Below are 15923 nucleotides of genomic sequence, written 5' to 3'. Positions count from 1 at the left end.
CTAGGCTATACCGCTCTGTGACTGAAAAGTTGATGGTGCTGAAGCACGGTGAGCCCGTTTGTCATCATCATCTTCTTCGTCCCCGGTCAGGTCAATAACCATGGGCTTGGACGAAGACGAAGACGATCCCTCTTTAGCCGCCGAGCCATGATTGTCGCTATTCTCAGTTTGACCGGGACCTTGTTGCGGCGTGCGTGGCAATGGAGGGACGGGAGAAAGAGCCGCGGCGACATGCTGAAGAATCGATTGAGAGTGACTCTGACGCTCACCCGGCTGATGAAGGTGCGGCGAAGGTGTAGCAACGAGTCTTGCGGTTCTAGCGCCACTTTGCCCAGCTTGTGCCTGCGGTGCCCCTGCTGAGGCAGCAGCAGACCTGGCGACCTTAACGCCACTTTGGCCAGCTGGTGCCTGTGCTGAACGTGCTTGTCTAACCGCAGGGCTCGTAGCAACGCGAGCATGTTGACTGGCGAGCCGTTGAGAAGCGGCAGCAGCATCGCGGGAATTTTGATAAAGGATGGGTTGAGCAGGTTTAGCTGGGAGAGCCGCCGGCCGAGGAGCGTTCTTAAGGTTCTGGTTGACGTTGGCTGCAGGCACTTGCTGCGATGGTTGTGCTGGTGCCTGGGCGAGTCGAGCCGCCTGAGAAACGGCTTCATTCGCATCTTGCTGCAACCCAGCAGCAGCAGCGTGCAGGGCTTGAACATAGAGATGCTGGTTGTTTGCTCCCAGCTGGGCGACTCGCGGGTGAGCAACGGGTTGATTGAGGTTCGGGTTCTGTCTTGGCTGGAAGACCTGTTGTGTAGGGGCTGCACCTGGCCTAGCAGCTGGGATGTTATAGCCTTGTTGATTCTGTTCTGGCACAGGGTTGACGGGCCTAGCCGGAAAGCCGGGAGGGGGCAAAACCGGGAACGGGACAACTGGTGGAGGAGGGAGAACTGGAAGCCCGTTAGGGGGTTGATGGTTAGCAATCGGGAAACCGATGAAATTTGCGACGACCCCTTGGCCGTTCAAGGGCTGTTGAATAAAGGCGACAGGATGTGCGGGAACGAAGGGGACGTTTCCTGGTAATCCATTGAACTGGGCAGGCACTCCTCCTTGGAAAAAAGCCAGACAGCCAACCGGACGAACGCGGTCTTGCACAGCTCACCATTAGCCAAATGCTCCTGTTAAACGCACCCCAAAATCCCAAAACTTGGTTATGAAGGACTTGGTTCTCGAATAAACCAGATAGATAAGGGGGTCTCCTATCTACATACCATGGTTACCTGGCCACACAGCTCCAAAAGGCGGAAGTGCGACTCCGTGTTGGGCGGTTGCTGCTTGTTGCGGCGCTGCTACATGTTGGGGAGCCCGTGCAGGGGCATTGGACGCCTGTGGTGCAGCGACCTGTACGGGCTGTGGTTGCGGAGGGAAGACTTGCTGATGCCGATTGGGATCACGCCGTGGCTGCTGGGCTGGTGTATTCAATCACTTCGTTAGTCATAGTCCAACACGTCCAACGTGCCTCTGGAGTAAATGGAGTCTATTGGATCGTATTAATACATACGGCGTGGGGGAGGGACGGCGGCAGCACGACGACCAGGCGGAGGAGGGCCTGGGTTGGCAGCCTTGCGTCTCCGATCATCTTCCTTGACCTTAGTAGAGAAGTTGAACCTGAGAAGTTCTTCATTAACTCCAGGGTTCTCTTCGACAAGCTGCTTTCGGGCTCGTTCCTCGGCAGCTTGAACCTCGTTCTCATGTCGCTCCTCAACGCTGTCGAATAACGGGCAGTTGCCAGGCTTGCCGCCCCTGGTGCGGTCATCGAAGTGGCTGTAGTCGCACGACTTTGAACAGACATAACACTGAACGTTGCCGCAGCGGCTGCAAGTCATCTTGTTGCAGCCGGCTTCTTTGATGAAAGGCGTACCGCCTGTAAGACCGTTAGCAACAGCGAGATCAGACGGAGCTTTTGGGGAGGTGTCTAACATTTGTTGCACTTGCGGATGAGAGCGGCAGACATCGCTTCCTCAATCTTACGGCGAGCCGATAACCCCTTCTCGCGCGCAACCTCCTCGCAGGTTTTGGGGATGTGGGTTTCTTCCTTGCATAGACGGCAACTGACGATTCCACAGTCGGGATTTTCGCACCGAAACTCCTTGTCTTCCTGTACTGGAACGCATTCAGCAGCATACGGACAGAAGGGGCACTTTTCCAGATTCTCGATATTTGCCATCCGGAGGACGGCCTCCTGTTCGATTCTGTCCAACGCCAGGACAAGCTTTTCGTCGAGAAACAGGTCCTTCTGGTCCTTGCTAAAGGTACCTTCGCAACCGTCCGTGGACACACACTTAAGCTCATACTTTTGCAGACCGATAGCGGTTTCAGCCATGGCCCTGCCGCAATCTTTGCAAAACCAGTGGAAGACGTCGCCATTGCAGTGGAACATTCTGTTCTGAGCATACTCGCCGAAGCAGCATTGGCATTCCAGAACGGTCCCCTCGGCCTTGGCGCGCTGGAAGTTTTCCTCTTCCTCTTGGGCTTTGCGCTTCTCTTCAGCTCGCTTGGCAGCTTTTGCCTCGACCACGGCTTTGACGGCTTCATACTCGGCGTAAGCATCCCTTTCACCCTCGCGGTTGCTCCTCGGGAGGCTATCAATAGACGGAGTGTTTCGTGGAGGGAACTTCTTCTGTCTAAGGGGAGCGACGCTATCCTCTCCCCTGGACTTCTTATCAAGAGCCAGATAAGTCACGTAGAACTTGTAGTTATTGGCTTTGAAGAGATTGTCAATGTCCTGGGCATAGAGGTTGGGAAAGGAATTTCTGAGCAACATCTTCCTGTTGGTCGGTCAAGCGTTAGCTATTCAAGAGCTCTGGGAGGAGGAGACCAGCTGAATAAGTCCATGTACAAACGTACCCCGCGCTAATATAGTCGATAAAATAATTCTCAGATGGTGGTTCAATAGCTCCAAACCTCTTGCGCAGCCTCGCTTCGGGGTCCTCATTCTCGTCCTCGGATTCGCGTTTCCGCTTGGAGGGTTTGGGCTGCTTGGGATACTGCCTACCCTGCTCCTGCTCATCCAGGATGTGGACAACAACCCGTTCGACGTCCCAGCCAAACTTATGACCGAGCTCTAACGTATGCTCGTGGGAAATATCTGGGAAACAGGCCAAAATTGCGTCCAAAAACTGCGGATGGCCACGATCCCACGCAGCTTGGTTTTCTGGTGGCGCGGCCATGGCTGCCACCGGGTTGCAATCACTAGCACAAGGTTAGGATACTCTGTGGCCGACGACTGTCTGGTGGGGCGGGGGAGGGGGGAGGGGGGAGGGGGGAGGAGTGGTGGTTATGTGCGGTAGAAGTGTGAAGTCGGTATAGGCGATTGAATGAGCATCAGGGTGAGTATACAAGAGGGAGCGTGTGCAAGTACAAGATGTGGCAACGGGAAACTATTGTGCAGCGGAGGGCGAAGTCTTGCAAGGGAACTTGAAGAAAGTGATTGCCAGGCGAATCGGGATGCCACTAGCTAGGTAGAAAATTTGGTGGGTGAGTTGAGAAAAACTTCAATGGCAGAGTGAGTGTGAGGGTATGAGTGGTTGACCACGAGATGGCAGATAGTCAGTCGTCTGCTTTGCTAACAAATAAACTGACGATGAAGGGGAGGGACACAGTCAAGTTTTCACATGAACAGACGAGTAAGAGACCATGTCCTTGACACCTAACACTGTGTATATCCATGCGAACTGTCCTGAGTTTTCAGGCTTATCGATCTCAGAGGGCAACAGCAGGGTCGGTAGTTTGCCTGTTGCCCATTGTATAAAGCTAGGAGTATGAAGACAGCTTGGGCGCAGGGAGCCAGATAGGATGAAAGGGGGGATATGGGATATGGGATATGGGATATGACCAGGCCAGAGCGGAAGCACTTACTTGTGGATGACTTCATATAGCTCAAATGGCAGCAAATCCTCCTCGTCGTGCATGAGCAAATGATCGAGAGGAGGATGCACTGGGAACGGCTCGAATTCTTCAAACCCAGCCATACTTGATCAAGCGAACATTAGGGGTGAGTGACACTCATGGGCAGCTATGAACGAGGGTTAACAAGCCATTCGCTGAGAACACCTGGGAACTTCAAGATAGGGCGCTGTGAATTGTCTGGGCAGGCCTGTCGCGTACTGCTTGAGATTCGGCTCATGCCACACACAGTCTGTGCAAACGCAAGTCCGCTCATGGATTGCCGAAGCTGAAAAACGCTTGACGGGCGTAGCGTTCGCTTTCCGCAGAGTTACAACCGAGATGTGTTTGTCCTCGTGCGCGCGGTGTGTTGTCAATTGAGGGTCTGCAGCAGACCTGCCGCTTTGGGCTTGTGAGATTCTGGATGTGGGAATCTGAATCTGAATGGGCAGCTCTTGGTTGGTGTCTGCGAACGGATGGTGTGCCTAGGTAAGGCGACAGGGTGCGCAGAACCAGAGCAAGACTACGGTGCTAAGAGGTGAAATAACGTGATCTGGTGATGGAGGATAGCTAGCGATGAGCAAGAGCAGGAGTCCAGCGCTCTTTAAAAGGAGCAGCAGCCTGGACAGCGCACAGCACGCGCACTGTGAGCCTTGGGGGGGGGTTCTTGCCCAGCCAGCAGGCAATGGGATCTAGCTATTCCCTTGGCATGGGATTAGGATTGGTGTGCAAATGCAGGTTATTTCTGAGAGTCAAGAAAAAAAGTAATAGCAAATAGGTCGCCCGCCACTCACCAAGCGGCTAAGGGCGGCCTTGGATTTCGCGCTGGTTGGTAAGAAACGCGGTAGTCAAAAAAAATCCGGGAGCTGGTGCGAAGAAAGTGAGTGGTTGAGACCAACGGGCGGGTCAGCTGCTCAAACCATCCTCCAGCAGGCAAGCGATAGAGCTATAGAAGAGTCAACTAGCGGTGTTCCTGAAATGAAGTGGGTTCCCGAGCGTCATCGTACGTAATGAAGGATATTTGCCTACACAGTACCTACCTGATACTCTGTCCAACCATAAGGAATGCCCCTTTGCTGCATAGTCACCTATAGTCAGGTACAACTCGATATCCGTAAACTAGACACCATTCGCAGCTGCCATCTGTAGTGTAGGCAGAGCTAACTCGCGCACACATATGCAGATGAGTAGGTCTCGGTAGATGGATGCATTTCTTAACAGTCCTATATTCTAATCACTACGAATGGTAGCTGAAATTCGTATGTAGTAGGCACATCGTTACCATAAACATAATAACACTGAGGACCGGCCCTACTCTTCATCCGACCCCGAGAGCGGACTGTCCTCATCGTACGTATCCTCAACTTCCTCTTCAGAGCTTGGAGAGGCATTTTTGCGCCTCCTCCTTCGCCGGGTTGTATTTGCTCTGCGCTTCGCAACTTTCTTACGAGTTGGCCGTGTACTCACGACCGATCTCTTGGGTGCCTTTTCGGGCTCAGGTTCCGGCTCCGGCTCTGGTGAAGGTTCACTTGCAACCGCTGGTGCAACCGCTTGCATTCCCTCTCCATGGTCAACTTCAAGCGCATCCCCGCCATCGTCGTCATCATCTTCATCGCCGCCAACAGGGAAAAATCCAGATCTCTGGTACGCCCTGTGTCCTCCGTCGTCGTCCTCTTCTTCCTCGCACCCTTCTGGCAAAAATCCGCCGGCCATCTCTTCATCCTCCGCAGTCCCGGCATTGTGCTCAGCGGCCTGCCCAAGTCCCCTTGACTTAGTATCGTCACGGCCAAAGACGTCCACATCCTCACCGACATCGCCATATTCCTGGCGAATTCTTTGGACAATCCGCATGCCCATAATGAATCTTCGCCACATCGAGAGCGCAGCTTTTCGACGCTTCTCATCCTCTTTCCTCTTTCTCTCCGCCTCGTCTCTAGCTAGCTCTTCCATTACCCTCTCATAATGCTCCTCGGCGATAACCACGCCCTGGATAACCGGCACAGCCATGCGGTGGCCAAATTCAAAGTCCACAACTGCCTCAGCGTAATCAATCCCCAGTCGTTTCGCCACGCGTAAGGCGCCGCGGTATGGCACATGCACCGCGCCCTTAGGGCACATGTGTTCCACAAACAGGTCGATGTTGCCATACTCGTTCTTGGGAATCTTGCCATCTTTGATCGGTGGTGGGATGATCCAATCGGTTTGATCGTAACTGTAAAGCGGCTGCAGCACCTTCTCCCCCGTGGCTGCCTCGGCCTCCGCGATTTCGCGCCGCCTGTTTGTGGTAGCCGCGCGGTACGGAACCCACTTCAGAGGTGTCACACCCGGTTTCGGCGCACGGCCTTGCTTATGCCACGTCTCCATGCTCTTGACTTGCACAACATCCTTTCGCAGGTAAACGGGCTCTTCCTGCACCGGACCGCTATTCTTGGACTTGCTGGTCCTGAACATCTTGACTGGCTTGGCGGTGGGGAGAAGAGCTTCTTCGCGCTTGAGATGGCGCTCGAGGACGTATTCTTTGGATTGTTTGTAATACTGAAGGGTTTCTTCTCCCTCTTTGACTTCCTTCTTCTCAGGGTTTGCTGGTTTGAGGTCAGTCGCGTCTTCTTCCTGGTCAACCTCTGTTATCGGATACTTCTCGGATCCCCTGGAATAACCCCTCATGACTTTCTTGAACCAGTCAACCTGATCGTAGCGCTTAATCTTGCCATAACGGTTATACACGGGGACCTTCTCTATGGGCAAACGCATGCCCTTGGTGCGGCCAGGAAGAATCTGGCGCTTGAGATATCGGACGGTCACATCTTTGGCCGTGCCATCTTGGGAGTATCCTACGACGTAAGCTATGACCTGCTTCGCCTTGTCGGCACGACTACCGCGGGGCTCAAATCCCTCAACAAGTTCTCTGTTGGTTGCGACCACGCCTTTGACAATCGGGTCGACTGGGAGGTACTTCTTTGTGACAGGTGACAACACCTCTGTCCAATAGTGAGGGTACTCCAGATCTGCATCGTAGACCTTCCCTTGTCTCTCGGGAGGAGGCGATAAGTCAACCGCAAGCTCATCGTCGCTGTCCTCAAGATGAAGCTCGGAATCAGAGGTCTCTTCCAAGCGCGCTAGCCTGGAGCTACGCCTGGCGGGACGACCTTTTACCGGCTTTTTGCCTTTGGCCACGGCTTCTTCAAATTCGGTCTCCACTGAGTCGTTCTGAGAGGTTGCCCGGGTAGGAACTGGGTCCCTCTCCGGGTCTGCTTCTTCCAGCTTTGTCCAACCGAACCCCAGGGGTTGAAGACTAGCAACAAGGCGGGCTTCAAGACCCAGAGCCCTCAAAAGAGCTGTAAACAGCTGTGCCCCAACGTCCCGACTGCCAGCACACTCTTGAGCGCACTGCCGAAACTCCTCCAAATTGCGGATGCGCTCGCCAAATTTCTCAGGGTTATGCGGTCCCTGTTTGAAGTCTTTGATCAAGAGATCCAATCTTTGGAGGGGCATGTATCCCCACTTCCGTAGCCCTGGGGCCGTGACACGGAACCGTTGTTTCCACCAGGCAGCGAGATACTTCATCAGCCTGAAGAGGGGGTCGCCATGGCTTATATCCACGGTACCCTGCTCCAGGCGGCGGGATGCTGAACTCCATTCCCGGGGCTGGCGTGCTGAGGCCCTGCCCGTTCCCTTTAGATCTGTTTTCGACCTCGTGCGCTTTGAAGGGGTCTCTTCTTCTGCCTCGAGGCCACTTTTCTTCCTCCACTTTTCCACTTCAGCCCACAATCTAGGGGGTAGGTGTGACAGCATGATCCCCTGAACAGTAGGGTCGCAGCACCAAGCGTTGCGAATTGCATTATGCCATAGCAGGAGCTGAACATGAATGCAATGGGCCGCCGTGCGCATCTTCCTCTCAGTCTTCGTCGGCCCTTTCTTGCCCAATGCTGCAGCCAACGAAATCCTCGTGTCCCGGACGAGGGTTAACTCAAGGTTTTCTTCAGAAACAGGGACGTCAGGGGCAGTTGCAACCTGAGGGGTCTCAACATCTTCGAATTCGATATCCTCGTCTTCGTCGTCATCATCCCCCTGGGAAGCAGTCTCCTCGACCTTCTGTCGTTTGGCAACCGGGACATCTTCAAAGTCCGCGTCAGACAGGGAAGTCAAGGAGCTCTCCTCATCTTCGCTCTCGTCCAGTCGTGTTGTGGACTCTCCGCTTCGTGTTGAATGCCGCGGAGTCAAAGCGGCATCGAGATCATCGAACAGAGTTGCGTTGCGAGGCGGTGCTGTCAGCTTTTTGGATCTCGTTGACCTCCTCAACTGTCCTTTCGCTCCGGGTTCGGGCGCTTCCCCAGCGGCGGGGCTGTCATCCCGAAGCCGCTTGCGTGGGACAAATGGCGGCATGGTGTTGGTAGTTCAGTGGATATCCATCGCGCATTATGAGGGTAAAGCGGATTATGTACCTTTCAAGGATACTATCCTCGTCATGCAGGCGTTTAATCGGAGACCGGCGGGTGTGCTCCAATGGGGGGCGACAAGCGCGACTCGCGACAAGCGCGTTAATGACCCTAACCCTAAAGTTCTTGGTCACCGGATGATGCATGCCAAGACTCGATCAACAGCGAGAGAGACTCCACCGCGGCTGCCCCGCCACGCCGTAACTCCACGCCGGAACTGGCCAGGGACAGGCCAAAGTTCCAGACAGTTCGTGGGGCTTCCCGCAGGTACTCAAGACGATGAGAACACACCGCCTGCCTGCCAACTTCTACGAGTACGTATGCTTTTGATCAGTCATCAGCAGGACACGTCGCAGTCGATTTTGCTTACGCAATCGGTGGCAGCCTGTCTTTCTTTCTTTCTTTCTTTCTTTCTTTGAAATACCGGTCGATCTTTAAAAGGCCAACTTCTCGAAGATAGGTACCTACCTATCCACCATACACCATGGCGCGATCCAACTCGGACGAAGCGACGTCCTACGTCAAGATGCCTCAGGCGGAACTCGACAGTCGAGGCACCGACGCCAGCCTTGTCGGGTCCCACTGCCAATACCCCCCTTGTAACCAACTAGATTTCCTTCCCTTCAGATGCCAGTCCTGCAACAAGGTCTTCTGCCTAGAGCACCGCACCGAAGATGGACACCAATGCACGAACAAGGGCGCCTGGGCCGAGCGCCGACGACAGGCCGAGCTGGCCCGACGCGGCGCCGGTGAGGGCAAGCGCATGCGCGACTTCATCTCCCAAAAGCCCTGCGCGCACGACGGCTGCAAGACGATCATCGGCACAAGTCTTGTCCCTGGCGTTCATTGCCAAGAGTGCAACCGTGACTATTGTATGAAACATCGACTAAAGGAAGACCACGACTGTGCCAAGAAGCCGCCAATAGGGGCCCGCGGTGCGAGTGCTGCCCAAGCGGCAGCAGTCGCTGAAGGGGCCAAGAGCGCGCTCGAGAGGTTGAAGCTCTGGAGTCAGGCGAAGAAAGAGAAGTTGGCATCGTTCGGGTCGTCATCGTCATCCAAGGCGAAGGTCGAGCAGATGGTGGCTGTCAACAACCTGAAGAAAACAGCGAAGGGTGATGCGAAGATCCCGCCAGAGAAGAGGATATATCTTTATGTGGAGGCTGAGGCGACGACAGCGAAGGCGAAAGTACCGAAGGGGGAGTTCTTTTACAACCAGGATTGGGTGGTTGGCAAGATGCTAGATGCTGCTGCCAAGAGCTTACAGGTTCAGAATGTCAACAACCAGTCAGACAAAGAGGAGGATAGGTTGCGGGTGTTCCATGTTGAAGGCGGCCGACTGCTTGACTTCAATGAGAAGCTGGGTACGGCTGTGCAAAGCGGAAATACCGTGGTGCTGCTGAGGGGTGTTGGGCCGCCGCCGGAGCTGATCGATCTTTAAGGATTGATCAGACTTTGCTAGTTTTGTTTGATATACCATTGTTGCATAGCGTGGCATATCAAAAGAGATTCCTTTGGTTACCTTCAATGATAGCAGCTGGACATTTTGGTTTTCGGCTCTAGGCTCACAGAGTTAGGGATACCCGTTACAACAGCGCATATTTCTCTCTGATCATGTTCCGTCTTATTTGTGGTTATGCCCCTCTCTACCTGAACGCCACTCAGGCACTTAATCGATAGAAGAATCTAAAAAAGACATATTCACACAAACCACGGCCAAAGTTCCCCAGTTTAATACAAGAACTGAGAGATATAGGATCCGGATACACAATCCCTTCTTCGTCCATCTAAGAGTCTTCATTCACTCTCTCTTTTCCTTCGGCCGCTCCGACAGCTGCTTCTCCCTGCCGATAAGCGGCGAGTTACCGACGGCCTCGTGCCCACCAAACTTCTCAAAAGCCTTGTGGAAGGTCCACTCGACAGCGTTCTCAACCGGCTTGTCGAAGATCTTAGGAAGGAAAGGGACCACAGACAATCCGAGACCAATTGGGACCCACGTCCTGACAGTGGCATTCTTGACATTCTTCATGGCGCGACCGCTGTACCGGACCACGCTGTGAATTGTGAACGCAGGAAGCCCCATACTGGCAATGCTCTGGAAGATACCCCGCTGCAGCATCACTGTCCGGTAGTCTTCCAAAGGAGGGACCTTCCCGGATGTTGCTGTGGGAGCAGGTGAAGAACCATTGGAGGTCACGTCCAAACCAAACATTTGCTGTTGTTGGGCTGTGAGCTCGAGATTCGGATTCAAGACGCGCTGGTTGTGCAGGTACGCCTTGTACCCTTCATAGCTGACGTCGCCGAGGATGTAAATCCATGACACGCCGTAGGCAGCACGAACAAGGTACGGATGGGCGACTGGACGAAATGACTCGCCTATGTCCGAAGTGTAGGCAACGTAACGATGGGCAGATAGGAGGATTGTCCTGAAGCGTGAAGCATATGCTGCGTATCGGACATTGGAATCTGTAGATGGCGGCGCGCTTATATATTGCAGACCGTAAGCATTTTGGTAAGAGGAATGAAGGGTGACGAAATGGATGTCAACATACTATCCCTCAACCAGTTCCTCGAAGAAAGTTTCATCTTTGACCGGCTTTCCGGCAGTATGAGGCTTGGATGAAACTTTCTGCCTGCTCTCATCATGAATAGCCGGCTTCACCTCAACTACCGAGCTTTCCGTCTGTGCAGGTTTGGGAGCATTATTCTGAGGAGTAGGAGGATCCGTAGGCTTGCTTGAACTGCCCGCCCCAAGGCCACCACATTGTGACAGTTTATGAAGCGCGCTGAGTGATTTTGTGTGGTTGTAAAGAGTGTATACCGACTGTGCTGTGAGACGAGAAAGAGGGACCGAGCCAAGAGCCTGAGCGGGTTGATTCGCTGCAAGTTACTTGTAAAGTTTGGAAAAGATGGCAGACTTGTGAGTGATAAGAAATTGTGCAAGTCCCTTGAAACGTCTCACTTCTTATAAATACTCCAGCGATTTCCGAAAGGATTAATGCTCAGCCTCTTTCTTATCGAGGAAGCTCATATGTAAGCCCCTCGCTGAACTCGTCGATCTCTTTCCTCGAACCTTAAGCCTCCCTGATGACGTCGGTCTCCACTGCTTGGCAAAAAAGTCTCCGGTCGGCACAGGAGCTGACAAGTCCCGATGTGCCGGGCGGCCGGACTTGCTTAGGTAAGCAGAGTGAGGCCTGGATCCAAGGGTCTTGGTGTTACCCCCTGGCCCCGGTAAATTCTCGGCTCCGGACGGAGCTTGAGCGAACCTCTTGAGACGTTTTCAACACCTGCTTGCGACATCGCGCGTCCCTTCAAGTGCTTTTTTGACAGAACTCCCATCGCATCCCCGCCAAGCTCGGCCTCGGTCCCAGACCTCTAATCAAAAATGGTCCAAAAGTACAACATCCTTGGCGCCCAGGTTGGGTCTCACTACGTAAGTTAGCACCGTTGGAAAGCTGAGATTTTTTTCTGCAACTGATAGCTGCCCCGCCTTGACGGTACGACGAGCCATTGACGGCGATATGCTAACTTCTGTGACTATAGCTGGCGATGGGCATTCTCGGCACCCTCTTCGGCACCGCCTATGCCTTCTCTGGCGGCAGCAAGAAGACTCCTGCCACTCCCCCGATCAACGCCTCCAGCTCCGACGAGGCCGACTTCATCAAGTGCGTTCCCCCTGATTTTGATATGTTCTAAGCTTGACGGCCCAATATCCCTTCCTCTAACACATTCACAGGAAGTTTATGGAGCAGGCCGAGGCGGAACAGAAGAAGTCGGAAGCAAAGCACTAAGCCAACCATTTGTGGACGCCAGGGTGGGCATTCGATGACACCTCTTGTTTTTGTACATATACGCGTTTCTCAATGGGAGCGGGAATTCCTGGTTTGTGATCTCCACAGATCATCTTGTGGATGATGATGCTCTGAGCATACGTACCTCGACCTCCTGGAGGTGTCTTAGCCGGTTCTGTTTAAGCACTTTTCGGCAGTTGTTGCTCGTTCATGCATCTGTGATAAAAATACCGGACCAAGCTGGGAACATCACCCCTTTTCAGACGGCTCATAAGGCGTCTTGAGCGAGATTTCCATCTGCAGAGTCGTCTGCTGCAATCTGAGCTTTGCTTAAAAAAATCTGTTGCAGATTGATACTCGTGCTTATGGCTTTCCAGCATTAAGCTCTCTCCAGAGTATCCGTGCACTAAGCAGTTCTCAACTCTAAGAGTGTTTACCTCAAGCTTGCTGCAGTTATCCTAATGGTAACAATGTGACGAAATGTAGGGGTTCTATCTCTGGATATATAAGTGCACTCCGTTAAACTCAAACGGATTTGAGGTTGAGCTAAATGGAACGAGCGTCGATGTGGGTCCAAGTTCACTGCTCTGTTGCTCCTAACATGGCTCCACCTGGCCGATGTCTAGCTTTGCCGTCTATAACGGGGCCGACTGAGGTAGAGGAGTTGGATAATTATGCGATATATGCTAAGCCTGAGGCACCCACATCCTTCTCTTCCTAAAGAAGCCCTTCTTCCTGCCAGTACAGCCTGCCCGTGCCATGCTCGAAGGAAAAGGAAGGTATTAAAAGTCATGCTAAGGACGGCCACAAGAACCAAATAACGGAAGTCAACCCTCGATATACTCAAAAAACAACAGGGCTTGAGCATCAGTACCATTGGTTGTACATGGATGACCAAAATGCATAGTAAATCTTTAACCATTATCATATTCTTGAACCAGTCTGTATGATTGCTAGCCAGACAGGGCTTTGCACGCTTGAAGAGAGGTACAGATTGAAACTACAGACAACGCAATGTAGATTTATTTACAGAGCGAAAAAAAATCAATGTTCAGTGGACATTTGACGATGAACGAATGAATGCAACAGCCAGATGTTACGGTTTATTCGACTGCCATTACATGTGCATTTGCATTGCTGTTAAAGGAAGAGCTCAAGGAGGGGAGGTGTCTTCAGTGTGCCGCATTGATGCAAGTACGGACACATGATGGGTCTCACATTCATGTGATCGACCAATCATAATTGAAAATAACACTTACCCAGACCCACCAACCATTCTGTGTGGTTAAGAAAACTCCCCCGCTTCGAGGCCTTTCTTCGCTCCTTTCTCTGCGCTACCTCATTACAGCGATCACCATCTGCTGCCCACTGCTCCCCACCATCTTGACAGAGGCATATCCGATTATCTCGCACTCCTCACTAAAGCCCAACTCCTCGCAACCACCAAGCTATTATCACCAACCGGGTCTCCCGACCCGCCAAGAGCATCGACCCTCACTTCGCGCAACGCGCGACGCGCCAACACGAAATTCACAACTAGCCAGTCGTTGAGCGACGCCATCGCTGCGGCTCTCGTTGCCATGTCGGCCGAGCTCGCGCCCGAGGCCCAGCAGACCACAACTGCTGCGCCTGCAAACCCAGCGCCGGCCAAGGAACGGCACTCGCTGACTCTGGACCAGCGACGCGCTTTGCGGCGATGGGCCAATTCCCAGCCGGTGCGACCCAGCCATAAGGCCTGCATCGAGTGGTTCCAGAACCAGTACAACCAAACCATCTCGCAGTCGACCGTGTCTCACTCACTGTCACCAAAGTATGCCCGACTTGACACTGACACGAGCCTGTCCGGGTCGCGTCTACGCTTTGGCAATTGGCCTGATGTCGAGAAGCTTGTTTTGCTGTGGCACCAGCAAATGGTAAACCAAGGCCGCCACCCATCCAATGAAGAGCTCGCCGAGAAGGCCAAGCAGATCTTCACTCAACTGCCGCGCTACAAGGACGAAACCCCCCCGGAGTTTTCCCCGGGCTGGATTCATCGCTTCAAGAAACGCTACGGCTTGCTAATTCGTCGCCAGCGCCGTCACGGCAGCGTAGTTAACCCGGGTGAGGACCTCAATTACCTCGCCGATGCCGTCCCGCGCTTCATGAACATAACCGCCGACATCTCCCCGGCAGCCATCCGTGAAACCGTCCAGCGCGTCATCGGCGTCGAGGCCAGCCTGACAACCTGTGCTCGCGTCCGCGACGAGATCATCCGCCGCATGGAGAACCCGCAGGTGCCGTCCACCCAGCAGCAGCCGAACGGCCCTCCCAGCACCAACGGCGACACCCCAATGTACAACCCCGAAGAAGACCCCGAAGTCGTCTTGCAGAACGCCCTGCGCGCCCTGCAACAAGAAGAAGCCGAAGCCGAAGCCCACGCGGCCGCAGTCCGTGAAGAGCGCGAGCGCGCCGAGCGTGGCCTTCCTCCCCTCGGTACCATCGCCGGCCAGACCTACGCTCAACAAGCTGCTGCGGCTGTTGGTGCCCTCAACGCCCCTCCTGTCACGGGCGCCAATACTGCCAGGCCCAACGTGGCCCCCACGACGGCCGCCGCGGCCGCGACCCCCGCTGCTGCTGCGACGGCTACTAGGTTCATTCCCGTTACGCCGCAGCCTGCGTCGACTGGCAGCGCGGCCACGGGTACCGAGGATCTCACCTTGACACCTATCCCTAGTGGTGCGCCGGTGTCGGCGACTGAGAGGCCTGTCCGGTGCCCGTTTTGTGTCAATCAGCGCATGCTGAGGACCATCAAGGAAGCCGTGGAGCATATGTCTACCCATGTGATTGTGTAAAGCGGCTTCTTGCCGGTTAGACTTCGTTTCTGATTCGTACTCCGTGGGAGTCTCGGTTTAATGGCGATGCAGATCATCTAAAGCTGCGTTGACCTCATCAACATAGCGTCATCCTTTTTCGCAACTGCATATTTGGGCGCTGCCATTTGGCTGGTTTCGATCTGCGGGCGCCGGCAAAACACATCAAGCGATTCGCAATCTGGGTTGAGGATCTTCAGGCCACAGCCAGGTTTTCATAAAGCTTTTAATTGGGTTTACTGGGGAAGGAATCGTCTGTTTTGTAACTTAGTGTTAGCATTTCTCTCCATCAGGCAACATTTGCCCAAGGTGATTTTCAAAGGCTGAGAGGGCTGGGAACATGATGGATGGAATAGGGAACGGCTGGGAGGTATGGATGTTGCATTTTGTTGTTGTACTTTTTTGACAATTTTTCTTTCTCTTCGGCGTTTGGCTTAGGAGGAAGCAAAACTTCGCAAATATACCAAGCGTTTTCCTGGAAGCCATCTTGACCGTACCACTTTCAAGTGCCAAGTTCTGACTGAAGGCTTGAGCAGTGTCCAAATCTCCAGCATATCCATGGTGCCTCACGACCCTGCTGTGGTCAACGATCCCTACGATGCATCAAATCAGGTCCTTTAAAAAGCTTAAAAGAACCGCTAAACCAGGCCGGGCTTCCCAAGCTGCCTCTACCGTCCTCCGCATCCGAAAACTGCTAACGGACCATCAAGCTATCGAACACTCGCCATCACAAAGAGAATGCAAGAGCAAACATAAACAACTCTGCCTCCCATTTTACATTCATTGGAGTCATTCAAGACATTCCCTCTTTCATGATCACTCCTCCTTCACACGCGGCCCGATCCAACCCTTCCTATGGTATCAATCATCCATCATCAGATCTGCCTGCGGTATCCATGAAGGGAACCTCGTTTGGAAACGAC

General features: G+C 53.6%; 6 protein-coding genes across 6 annotated transcripts; 3 read left to right on the top strand and 3 right to left on the bottom strand.

The window, feature by feature from the left end:
• On the bottom strand, nt 1-3212 carry CTHT_0036830 (uncharacterized protein; the record flags this gene model as incomplete). The annotated part of the gene is made up of 5 exons (XM_006694046.1): nt 1-932; nt 1254-1451; nt 1544-1906; nt 1963-2810; nt 2890-3212. 5 exons carry the CDS (start codon nt 3210-3212, stop codon nt 1-3), a joined length of 2664 nt encoding a protein of 887 aa, XP_006694109.1.
• Nucleotides 3213-5238: 2026 nt separating this feature from the next.
• Nucleotides 5239-8310, bottom strand: CTHT_0036820 (uncharacterized protein; the record flags this gene model as incomplete). Its single annotated transcript, XM_006694045.1, has 1 exon — nt 5239-8310. One exon carries the CDS (start codon nt 8308-8310, stop codon nt 5239-5241), a length of 3072 nt encoding a protein of 1023 aa, XP_006694108.1.
• Nucleotides 8311-8847: 537 nt separating this feature from the next.
• Nucleotides 8848-9801, top strand: CTHT_0036810 (zinc finger domain-containing protein; the record flags this gene model as incomplete). Its single annotated transcript, XM_006694044.1, has 1 exon — nt 8848-9801. One exon carries the CDS (start codon nt 8848-8850, stop codon nt 9799-9801), a length of 954 nt encoding a protein of 317 aa, XP_006694107.1.
• Nucleotides 9802-10161: 360 nt separating this feature from the next.
• On the bottom strand, nt 10162-10946 carry CTHT_0036800 (carbonate dehydratase-like protein; the record flags this gene model as incomplete). The annotated part of the gene is made up of 2 exons (XM_006694043.1): nt 10162-10826; nt 10913-10946. 2 exons carry the CDS (start codon nt 10944-10946, stop codon nt 10162-10164), a joined length of 699 nt encoding a protein of 232 aa, XP_006694106.1.
• A 799-nt stretch (nt 10947-11745) lies between these two features.
• Nucleotides 11746-12151, top strand: CTHT_0036790 (uncharacterized protein; the record flags this gene model as incomplete). Its single annotated transcript, XM_006694042.1, has 3 exons — nt 11746-11793; nt 11904-12025; nt 12097-12151. The coding sequence occupies 3 exons, from the start codon at nt 11746-11748 to the stop codon at nt 12149-12151; spliced, it is 225 nt and encodes a 74-aa protein (XP_006694105.1).
• A 1580-nt stretch (nt 12152-13731) lies between these two features.
• On the top strand, nt 13732-14982 carry CTHT_0036780 (uncharacterized protein; the record flags this gene model as incomplete). Its single annotated transcript, XM_006694041.1, has 1 exon — nt 13732-14982. The coding sequence occupies one exon, from the start codon at nt 13732-13734 to the stop codon at nt 14980-14982; it is 1251 nt and encodes a 416-aa protein (XP_006694104.1).
• Between the last annotated feature and the right edge of the window lie 941 nt (nt 14983-15923).

This window comes from Thermochaetoides thermophila, assembly GCF_000221225.1.
Source record: "Thermochaetoides thermophila DSM 1495 unplaced genomic scaffold scf7180000011816, whole genome shotgun sequence".
Lineage (NCBI taxonomy): Eukaryota > Fungi > Ascomycota > Sordariomycetes > Sordariales > Chaetomiaceae > Thermochaetoides > Thermochaetoides thermophila.
This window is presented reverse-complemented; position numbering and strand designations above follow the sequence as displayed.